The sequence below is a fragment of the Parus major genome, chromosome 15 (assembly GCF_001522545.3).
Source record: "Parus major isolate Abel chromosome 15, Parus_major1.1, whole genome shotgun sequence".
NCBI classification, from domain to species: Eukaryota; Metazoa; Chordata; class Aves; order Passeriformes; family Paridae; genus Parus; species Parus major.
In genome coordinates, this window is record NC_031784.1 from 5095315 (window position 1) to 5107204 (window position 11890).

Sequence of the window (11890 nt, forward strand, 5' to 3'; positions counted from 1 at the left end):
ACAGTAAATCTTTAGCAATGGGAACATCTCCCAGGTTTCTAAAGCACCGTGGCAATTTATGGTGCAATAAATATGATCTTAAATAAAAATAATCCTACAGTGGGACCTGAATATGGACTCTGCCGCGCTCTAAATCACACGCAGACCCCAATTTCTGTAAGTAGGATGGCAATGCCTTGACTGACCGAGCCATCCAGCCGGGAGCAGGAGCTGTGCAGACACTCCCTCCCCACCCGTTTCCACTCACAGCCTCACCTCCAACAGTGCACGGGAGGAAAGGCTCAGCCCCATTCCCCAGGGACTGGCACTGCTTGCAAGGATGAGCAGCTGTGCCTTATACCAATAGCATCCCCTGTCTCTTCTGACTGCTCTCACCTGAGACCAAAAGGCTTTTAAAGGCCATTATAGAGGAATATTATACCCACCCACTCCCTCCCCCCCCCCAAAAAAAAAATTAGCAGAAGATTTTTCTAGGAAAGAGATCCTAAAATTCTGACCAGATAATAACCCCAGCCCAACCTCCATTTCCTATGTTAATAGATCAATTTACATCTTTCTAGCAAAATGGTTTCAGGCTATATTATATAGAAGAAAAAAAGTCATGCCTTTCTTCTGAAACTGCATTTTGGGAGAGGATTAAGTAGGAAGGAAGGATATGACTCTTTCCAGGGCTTTGTAGTGTATTTGCTTCACACAGCAAATTAATATTCTCAATTTTAACTCAGGAGTACATTCTTAATTAGGGTATGAAATGTTTTAAAATTTTCTTCACTTTACAAATGGCTGCTTTTTCAATTAACTGTGCTTCCCCAGCCTCAGGATGATCTTTCTATTAGCAACAGAATGCTTTTGAGTATTTTGTGAATACTAATTCACAAAATTAATTAAATGCAGACTTAACTCTGAAAACATATATTTTACCACAAAAAACCCTGCTGTCTTCCAACTACTGACCGATCACAGCAGGCTTGGCTGGGATCAAGGGGATCAAGTCCTAAAGGCCCAGCAGTCAGAACTGAAGGTAGGAGAGTTAAAAGAAAAAAAAAAAACACAAAGTTCTTCATTTTGTATTTTAAATGCTCCAAACACAGAGGGGGATAAAAAAAGATAAATATCCCTAAGTCCACACAAAGTGGTTGCGGGAGCAGGACTGTGGCACGTCTCTCCCATTGCTCTCAGCCAAAGCTAGCAGAGCCCTTCAAGCTCCCACATGTGCCGTCTGTGTTTCAACTCAAATTAACTATATTTATTTAGATGTAAAAAATCTATCAAAGCAGCACTTAAACGTAACCATATTTCTGCTTACCAAACCCAAAAAAAAAGCTTTTTTAGACAAATGTTAAAGCTAATAAAAAATGTAGACCGCCTAGTGTCATGCTCGGTGGTGTTATATTAAAACACTGAACAGACCCAAAGAGATTTGCTGGAATTGAAAACAAACAGACACAAAGTGCCCCACTGCAGCATCTGGGGAGCACCTCAGCCTGCAGCCGAGACTCGGCTCCTGCTCGGGAGCTGCCCGTGATGGATGCACACGTGCATCCCAGGGAGCGGCACCTTCAGCGGTGCCAGAGCAGTTCCTGCCCAAACAGGCAAGGCAAAACTTGGGAAAATGTTACTTCCAAATGGCCAGCATGGATCAGTCACAATCCTACAGAGAGGGATGTGCCCTACATGTGAGTCAGGTGTCTTGAAAGGACACAAATGCTGAGCAAAAATACTCCTATCACAATGCCTGTGCTGCTACAAAAAATAACCCAACTACAGGAAAGAAACACAGAATGGTGGTGACCACGTATTTTTGCATTAGTATGGATAAAAAAAGTGCAATACTAAGAAAGGAACATTTCTAGACCATCGAGTCTTAAAACTTATTACATCAACTAAGGAAAATGCGTTCCCCCCATCCAGATGCTTTTGTCACTTGCCAGGAGATGAGCAGAACGTAAAGTCTTAGAGGAGAGGGCACTGGCAGGGAGAGGAGAAGAAGGGGTGCTGAAGAGGGGAACAGCAAAGCAATATCATCTAAGATGTTCTCTTTGAAGTATTAAGAAAGTCAGCTTGTAAAAATTAATGGATTAGACCTCCAGCTGTTCAAGTCTCGGCTTTAAATTTAGAAGGCATTTGACTTTGAAACATTGGCACATAAAACATAAAATATATTTAAATTTGTAAAAAAAACCCAAATCCTTTGTATTAAAAGGTCACTAATAACTCAGAATGTTTCAACTGCACCAACACAAAAGCAGCTGGCAAAGAAAAAGCAGCAAACTACAAAGAATCACAGTATTTTTACATAAGCCAGTCATCTAATCACTGTGTGTAAACTGGGTCTATCTACAGAACAGCAAAAATTCAGAATCACATTTTAAAAACAGAGAAATCTAACCAAGACAAGGAAGGTGAGAGCAGACCTTGAATTTCCTGAATGATTCCACAGCTTCACCTATTTAATTTCCACAAGGTTCCCCGTGTCCCTTACCCAAGATCTGGTGCACAGCCAGCCATGTTCTGAACAGCCCTCACTAACAGAGGCTCTCACTTAAAAACGCCCCTCAAAAAACGAAACAAGAATAATTCCATATTTAAAAATAAACAACGCATCAATCTTAAACATATCCTGCAAACCTAAATTATGTGTTTACAGGTGCAAACATTGTTGTTTTTAAAGGTGTAGATTTTTCAATGGAAAGGCCAGACCAGCTGGACAGGGAGGCGGATGCCGGCCGGAGCCGCGGCGCGATGGCGAGGTGGGTACCAGCGCCTGACGCCCACCACCCGCACTGCCTGCATCCAACACGCTCCAGTCCAAAACATGCACAAGGAAAACCTATTCTATACTAGAGATAAAACAGGGAATGATCCTCTGCCTACAGTTTGACAGGTCTCCTTCAATATTCTCTATGTGCTTGAGAAATTATGTCATTAAACGGCTTCTGATATTTCAGTAAATTTAGCGTTAACAAAGCATACACGTTAGGCCACCTGAAGATTCATTTTAGAACTGGCTCTGCACTTTCTGAGGAGATTCTCCTCACACTCAGATTTAACAGAAATACACGAGAAACCACTGACTGAAAATGTACAGTAATTTGTCTAGTACTAAAATTTTATATGGCCACATAAAGGCATTTTACTGTACCAAAACCTTTCCCTGGTATAGAACACTACTGAGGCTGGGAGTCAGCTGGTTCAAATAAAAGCAGCCTATTTAGTTTTAGGTTAGACTTTTGTTTGATGCCTTATTCTTTGTTCTACACAAGTAACAACAAATTGTATCTATACTCATTGCTAATTAATAACGCTTTTTATCAAAATATTATTTGTAGTTCTACGGTCGAGCATGCCACTAGGTCATTGGTAAATAAAACAGGTATTGTACCTTAAAAATTAAGAGTATATATGGTATAATCACAGATCAAAATGAATCTATGCTGTCATCCAAGCTCATATATAAATACTAAGTCTAATTAATTTCCTTTTACATCATACATAAAGATCTGAAGCACATTCACACACGGAAACATCTCCCTCAAAGTCTGTCTCATGCACGTCCTCACACCAAGCATGTGCAAAACAACCCCGTTAAAACTCACCTTGCAACTGAATGGGCCATCAGAAAATTACAGATTTTGGGGCAAGGAAGCACCAGGATGCAAACCAGATAGGTGATCTGCATTAATTCAAACACAGCTAGATTGTCCACTGAAATGAGAACAGGTAAATCTAGATACCAAAAATAAATAACCAAACAGACAGTGGATGCAAAGGCAAACAGTGGCCACAGTTGTTACTGAAATGCCAATAAATTTACACACTTCCTGCACTAAATATTTTAGTATATCACAGCAAGAGGAAATACTACTGAAAATTCTGTCACTTGCTTTGTCTAATATATGCCATAAAGGTCGACAAGCACACAGCTACAGAATGTTTATAAAACAAAGGAAAATATTTCTAAACTGGACCACTTTCTAGTAGAAAGGATTAAAAATTATTGTCAGTCAAGGTAAACAATGGAGAAATTCTGTCATTCACACGAGGCCAAGCAGGGGCAACCCTTCCAATTAATTTTTTTTAAACAGGTTAGAAAAGTTTAAAGCATATTAAATCCAAATCTAACGCATACCAAACTCTCTCCCAGCATAAGCAGCAGGAGCGTTCTTCCCTCGTCACTCTGCTTGCTAATCCAGATGATTTAATAAAGATGTGAATTTGATATATGTGGAGTTTATTGTGTAACTTCAAGACAAAGGCAACAGCTTCTTTTTTCACTGAATTGTTAAAATTGTGTAAGTTTCAGCAGCCCAGTGAGGCAAACAAAGCAGCATCGGGAATCACAGCCCCCTCGCTGGAAAAGGCGCTGAGCTTTGCTGCTGAACTCGCTTCCACAGCGCTCACTACAACGCAGCCGCTTACAGCACATCGCTTGCAGTGAAGGTTCAGTGCCTGAAAAACCTCACCAGAGGTCTGACAAACTCAGTCCCAGTAAACAAACGCAGTCCCTTGGTAAAGCCTCTGAAATAACTAAGCAGTATTTAAAATAAAGCAGGCAGCAGAATGCACTGGAAAGGGAAAGAAAACAAAGGCTCCCGGCCGCATCTGGACCAAATTTGACCTTTGTTAATGTATTTCTAGTAATTCACAGATGTTACACACTGCTCCAGCAAGAGGGTTGCCCTGTGGGCTCATTCCAGTGACAGGTTCAGTGTAACGATGAAATATTAACAAAAACTCACAGATGAAGGCTAACGGTGCCGCATGGCACGTGCCCGTCAACCCGGACTGACGAGCCCAACAGCCACGGAGCAGCAAAATATATTCCCACCCTTTCCAATCAACACCTGCACAGTTCTAGGTACATACTGATGTCTTCACCTGACATCTGCAGTATGGGACCTTCAAAATTTCAATTAAAAACTAAAACCAAAACCCCACCAGCGCTTAATTACTGGGTTTCTAAAGGATACTAATATATATTTCACTGAAGGGGAAATTGTTCTGGTTTGGTCAAACCAGGAAAAGCAAAACCCCATTAAACTGGCCCCAGATTTTTAAGTTAATTTGATCTGGTTATTCTTTATCAGCTAAAGCTGTGGTGTTGGAAGTCAAGACAACCCATCTAGACTCAGTGTTATTTATCTCTCACTCCCAGCTCAAGCTGCTAGGCAAAGGAAAACACAAAATTCTAGAAAGCATTTTCAGCAGAAAAAAACCCCCAAAACCTACCAGCTACTTCACATAAAACATGTTGGTACAAGATATGATGCATCAGAGAAAACTCCTTACAGAAAACATTTCAGGGCAGAGCCATGTCCAGGCAGCATTACTAATACCACATTCCGGAATGGAACGTGAACGCACGCACAGAGCTCGCGGCAGGCCAGCGTCAGAGGTGTCACACCTCGCAGGGGCACCAGCAGCACCGGTGTCTGCTCTCAGAAACCTCCAGACCCACAGCTCACACAACTGCCAGAGATCAGCTCATCATTTTAATGCTGTTATGGGAAAAAAGGTGAGCTTCAAGGAATCTGAGCAGCCATTAAAACAAACATCAAGTTGTTTCTGCCATAACCTGCGCATTAACAGAGTATTTGAGAAGTTCCTGATCCTGCTGTGCTTTGGGGAACCTGCTCTTTCCTTCATGGCCAGCACTGAAGCCGAACCATCCAGTCCTGGCACTGGCTGAGAGTGGCATGCAGTGGACACAGTGCCCAGCACTGCACCGAGGGGAAGCTGTCCCCGACACCCATCGTCTCTTCCTCTGCCTCCCCTTCCCTCACCTCCCCGGCACCTGAGGAGCTGCCGGTGCCAACCGCAGCAGTGCCACAATTCCAGTAAATCCCCGACCGCCCGCCCTCTCACGGCAGGTGTAAGTCAGAAGCCCCCAACAATGCCTGCACTGGGGAGGACCCTGGGTCTAATGCAGCTCTCACTAACGCTGCCCAGCTCCAAAACGGTGCCCACCTTCCAGCACGCCGAGGAACTGCCTGAATTCGCAGGAGCGCTGTCTGGAGCCTGCGCATCCACCCAGACACTGGGTTACTGCTGGAACAAACACCACCGCGCAAATCCCAGCCGACTGAGAAGGTTTAAAATCTCAGCCCATGCCTAAAGGAAGCCTTTTCTTAAATACAGTTTCACACAATCAGGGGTATGGCAATGTTAAGTTAAATTATTTCTACTGACTGAGGTGAACAGCCTGTTTTGTCTCACCCATTGTATCTTTATCATCTCCAACAACAGTTAAAGTAAATTCTCTGTGAGTCTGTATAAATTTCCTCATCCGAGGAACCAGCCCATTCAAATCCCTCAAGTGACTAAAGCATGAACCAACCCGAGCGCCTCTGCATTGTTGTGGAACTGGTTTGCTATTTTATGTTAAGCCTCTGAAATACTAAAACATATCCTTATATAGGAACACTGATTAAATGGTTTTCCTTCCAAGTGATGAACTGTTTTAACACCAACATTGTGGTTATCGCGACCAGAAAGCAATTACTTCTTTCACTAGCTGTTACTAAGAATAGCTGTGATCAAAGTGACTGGAGGAGTGCTGTTAAAAGACGCTGCAGAAGCATCGCTCCGTATGACACACACACACAAAATATAGATCATTTAAAGCCAAATTACACTTTTAATAAATGTGCTGCTCAGAATTAAATCACTGCTTAGGACTACTTTTTTCATCCAGGAAGTCGAGATCTATGGAAGAAGTTATTCTTTCAGAATTTATTTCTAAACACAGCACAGTGTGAGATCTGTGTATCTGTGTGTGTGTGAAAGTGCACACGTAACGGGGTGCGTGTGGTGTGAGAGAACGTATATATGTGCTCGAGCCTGCCAAGGCAGAAGTGACAGGAACTGTGATTTGTGCTAACTAGCTATTGATCCAGTCAGATCTAGATGTTGTGTACAAGAAACAATAAAAGAGAAGGGGCCAGGAAGGATGCTGTGTGCAACTCCCATTTAAAAATGGAAAAGAAGGGCCCCAAACAAACCAATTTATGTCCTTGCCTGGGTGAAGCATGGAGAATGCTGATGGGCTTCCTCGGGTCTGCCGTGCATGCTAAACACTCTGCTCAAAATGAGAGTCTCCTGCGCTGGGCATTAAACATGAACAAAGAGACAAACCGTGGGGGCTAGGATTCACGCTTCAGAAAGCCAAAGCTGCAAAGCCAACCAGAACCAGGTTAGGAAACAGCCCAGTTTCCAAACCAGTTCCCTTCTAATTTCACCAAGAACTTTCTTAACAAAATTACTAAACGTGGAGGGCTGTAAAAAGTCAGTTACCTCTCTACTACGAGAGGTAATGAAAACAATTCCAAACTACACTGCAGTACCAAAATATCACCTTTCCTAGGCACAGCTAATGAGTTTATATTGTGCAAACTGCACACGTGTATTTCTTGCACGCCAAAACCCACCCGCCTGCCCTAAGATAGCAGGTACAGCATGTGCACCCGTTATAACAATCACACATACAGCTAGGCAGGTTGCAAAATAGGGATTTGATAAGAGAAAATAGAAACCAATTGAATCCATAATCATCCTTATCTCAAACAGAGATAATAGAGGGTTTTCCATTAAAATATTTTTCCTAAACCTGGGGAATTATGATGCCCTCTGGACACATGGAAGGATCAAAAATGACAACTAATGTCAAAATTAAACATCTGTCAACTAAGCAAGTTTTACACTAACAGACCTAAAGCCTTATTTTAAACTGCCTTTCAGTTAAATGAAAAATAATGTTACAAGCTGTTCAGTTCAGTATCACACTGCTCATGGGCTCCAAATGCAAGCAGGGGGCACCTGGACCTGAAGGGGCAGCACTACCACCAGACTCATGTTTCTGTAGTTTGGGAAAACCTCAGTCACACTTTTGGGAAAGTGGCTGGAAGGTTCAGCTGGCACCAGGCTCAGTGGGAGCCCCCTCCTCAGCACTTCATGCCTGGTGGGGCCCTGCAGGAGCCTCCTCCTCAGCATCCAAGGCTGTACCCCAGGCCCAGGAGCTCAGGTGGGGCTCACTGGGAGCCCCTTTGCTCAGTACCCCCAACTGGCCATTCCCTAGGAGGCACAATAGGGACAGGGCTGGCAGCAGAGATGCCATGGGGCAGTTGTTACGTGGGCCAGTTGGGCACTAGGCACTTTGTTCCTGGCACTGGCCCTCCCAGCAGAGCCACCCAGCATCCTGCAACCCCAGTCCAGACCAAGAAGGTGCCTGGCACCCACCAAGAGTGGAGAAGGTGTGGAGCCAGTGTGTGCCCTGAGTACCAGAGCTGCAGCCCCACCATGTCCCCTTCCCCGAGAAGCTGACAACCACCCCTACCCCTGTGCCAGCACCCATGTGGGACAACTGATACCTTCTTTGCTGGGGTTCGGGGGCTTGGGCTTCTCCCAGGGTGCCATGGACTTGTCCTCCTCCTGCCCCTCCATCAGGGCCTTTTCTCCAGGCAGGTACCAGGTGGAGTTGTGCTCCGCCATCAGGGAGTCCAGGTCTATGGTGCTCATGGTGCCCTTGACACCTTCCGAGCAGCAGCTGCCCAGGTCGCTGTCCCCATTCTGCCCCGCACACTCCCCCTTCTTGCTCTTCAACCCCAAGGGCTGGTCTTCCGAGATGCTGAACTGCTGCCGCTGGAGCTGGATCTGTGCCTGCAGGATCTCCAGGGGGTGGATCTCATCCTGGGCCGAGGTGCTTGTGGGGGTCCGCACCTGCTCCATGCTTGGCGTGCCAGGGTGAGCGCCCGCCGTGGTGCTGAGCCCATAGCTGTCGGGGGTCGAGGTAGATGTACTGAGAAGGCCAAGGGCCAGGGGCTTCTGTCCGTTGAGAAGTGCGTGCTCCCCACGGGGCAGCTTGGGCGAACCACCCAGCAGCGGGCTACGGGTGGGCTTGGAGGTGGCATTGTCGGAGCTGGAGGACACCTCATCCTCGTTGCCATAGCTGGTGCTGACCTCGTCGGGAAAGTCCACGTGCGGGGAGCTGCCGTCTGACTTGGTCACGCTCTGGATGCCGCTGTCCAGGGAGGACATCAGGTCGGGTTGCTCCGCCAGCAACAGTTCACTGCCCTTGCCCCAGGAGGGTGAGGTCAGGGGCTTGTCATGAGGGGTGCCTCCACCGCGCTCAGCGCCCGCAGCCCCCGGCGGGGCCCCCGCCGCCACCGGCACTGCCGGCTGCCCTGGGCTGACACCGGCTCCCCCACCCTCGGCAGCTGAGAACTTCTCAAAAAACGTGCCGGGGCTGACGTGCCCACTGTCCCGTTTCCGGCGACCCCGACCCCGCCCGCCACCCGCCTTCCCCTCGCCACCGGCCACCGGCTCCAGCGCGTAGCCGGGTGAGAGGCTGCTCTCCGCGGGCAGCAGCGGGCCAGTGCCCGCTGCTTTGCCCGTGCCACCCCCACCTACTGGTGGGCCTGCTGGGAAATAGTCCGGGGCAGCAGGTGGCGGGTCAGGCTCGGCCTGGCTGAGCTTGCGCTTGGCCTCGGCCGGGCTCTTCTTGTTGAAGGTGACGTTGAGGTTGGGAGCGCCCAGGCTCGCGATCATGTTTTGGCAGGCAGTGGAGAGAGCAGCCAGGCAGCTCTGCCCGAAGACATTGTCCTTGCTGGCCGCCTTGCTGAAGGAGCCCAGCGAGAGGGCACCCAGCTTGCTGGCAGCGGGCCGCGGCGGGGGTGGCGGGGGAAACTCGGGTGGGGGTGGTGGGTAGGCCCCTGGCGAGGCGCTGAGGGCAGGTGCGGCCCCGTGGGCCGCCGGCTGCCGCGCCGCCGCCGCAAAGGGGAAGCCAGGCTGAGCGGCAAAGTCGGCGGGGCCACGGCGCTCAGCAGGGGCACTGGGCAGTGCCACACCGCTGCCCGGTGACTGCAGCTGCGAGAGGCCACCCATTGTGGGTGTGAAGGGCGGATGGACGCCGGGCGACGGCAGGGCCTGTGCCGGCCCCTCGCCCGCCATCCGCAAGGGCTCCTGCAGCCCCAGCCCACCGGCGCCCGGCCGGAAGAGCACGGCAGGGCCACCCGGCTGCAGGCCCAGCTCGTGGGGGGCTGCCTCGCCTGGTAGCCCAGGTGCCGCCAAGCGCCTCGGCAGCAGTTCCCCAGGCGGCGGCGGCCCTGCGAACCAGGCGCTATCGGGGGCCAGGTGCGGTGCCGGCGCATCGAAGCTGCGGCCGCCACCAGCCTCCCGCTCGAAGGCTGGCGGGGGAAGGCCGCCGGGTGCGCCCACCTCACCGTGATGCCCCAGCTGCTGCAGACTGGGCGGCCGCAGGCGCTGCTGGCTTCGCGAGGCCATCTGCTTCATCACCAGGGCCGCGTTCTGGCGCTGCGCCAGCGCCGGGTGCTCAGGGCCGCCGTGTGGCAATGGGCCCCCAAAGGCCTCGGGTGCCGGCGGGGTGAACTCGCCCGGCAGGCCAGGGTAGGCCGTCGGGGAAAGGTGACTCTCCATGGCCGGGCCGTGCATGCCGCCGCCCCAGGAGGCGCAGCGCTCGACGCCAGGAGTGTTGGGGAAGTCAAACCGCGGCCTCTTGGCAACGCTCACGTAGGGGGCATCGAAGTGCTGCAGTCTTTGATTTGGTGGCTGTTGTGGAGGAGGGTGCTGCATATTAAACACGGGGTCGGTGTAGGGATGCATATTCCTGTTCTCCAGTCTGTGAATAGGGTATTCAAACTGTGCATGCTGGTTCTGCATTATGGGCCCATTGTCCTGCAGGTTGGAGTTGGGAGCGTTGGCTTCTGTTTGCTGTTGCCTAGGGATGGCTGGCGGGCAGGAGTTCTGTCTGGCCAGCAAGCCCGGCGGCTGCTGCGGTGGTTGCGGTGGTGGTGGCGGCTGCTGCTGCTGCTGCATCAGCGGGTGCCTGGCGTTGGCCCCCGGCTCCAGACTGGCCGACATCTTCCGCGCCCCCCCGAAGCGCTCGAAGAAGACGCCGTGCTGCTGCGGCGGGTGCGCTTTGGCCACGGCCATGCCCGGCGCCCGGGGCAGGGCGGGCGCCCCCGCGAAGCTGCCGCCCGCCGGCACCTGCCTCCCGCCGCCGTAGTGCGGCAGCTGCCCCTCAGGCTCCGACGGGGAGAAGACGGGCAGCTCGAAGTGACTGGCAGGGCCGTCGCCAGGGTAATTGTATTCCAGCGAGTCCACGCCGCCCTGCGACGGCAGCCGCCGCGGCTCCAGGCCGTGGGGCTCGGAAGAGCCGGCCGCCGGCAGCCCGTGGAAGGAGGCAGCGCGGTTGGGGGACTGGTCGAGGGGCAGGCAGGGCGCCGGCACGGCGTGGCTGGCGGCGCCGGCGCCGTGGTGCTGGAAATCGGGCAAGGTCCCGGGGCGCTGCTGCCCGAAGCCCTCGCCGCCCTGGCCTTCGGCCATGTGCTCGTAGCCGTCGGCGAACGCCGTCTGCCCGCCCAGCGCGCCGCTGTAGCCCAGAAGACGCCCGCCGTGCACGCAGGAGGCGCCGGGGTCGGGCCCGAAGCCGCCGCCGAAGTGCGGGGGGTGCTGGTGAGGGTGGGGGGCGCCGCCGGGGCCGCCGTGCGGCTGCTGTCCGCCGAAGAAGCCGTGCACAGGCGGCTGCATGCCGCCGCCGTGCAGCTCGGCGGGGCCGCGGCCCGGGAAGCCGTAGCCGTCCCCGGCCAGGCTCATGTTCATGCCCAGGAGGGGCGGATCGCCGAGCGTTCCCAGGGCCGGGTCCGCCGGTGCCGGGCCGCCGCCGGGAAAGGCCGGCGCCTTGAAGTGCGCGCTCATGCTCAGTCCGGGCTGGCCGAAGCCCCGCTCCGCCTGCCCGCCGCTCCGGCCGCTGTTCTGCGGCTCGAACTGCTCCAGCCCGAACATCCTGCGCGGCTCCTCAGCAGGGCATGGCTGCTCCGCGCCGCTCCGCCGTCCCGCTGCCCGCCGCTCCCCGCTGCTCCGCTCCGCGCCACTC

At 51.8% G+C, this 11890-nt stretch overlaps 1 protein-coding gene across 1 annotated transcript in view; it reads right to left on the minus strand.

Moving 5' to 3' along the window:
• MN1 (MN1 proto-oncogene, transcriptional regulator) overlaps positions 1 to 11884 on the minus strand; it is a 34210-nt gene extending 22326 nt beyond the window's left edge. The window contains exon 1 of the mRNA XM_015644260.2: positions 8367 to 11884. Within this exon, the coding sequence (XP_015499746.1) occupies positions 8367 to 11799 (3433 nt within the window). The 5' untranslated portion in view covers positions 11800 to 11884. The remainder of the gene's footprint in view (positions 1 to 8366) is intronic.
• Between the last annotated feature and the right edge of the window lie 6 nt (positions 11885 to 11890).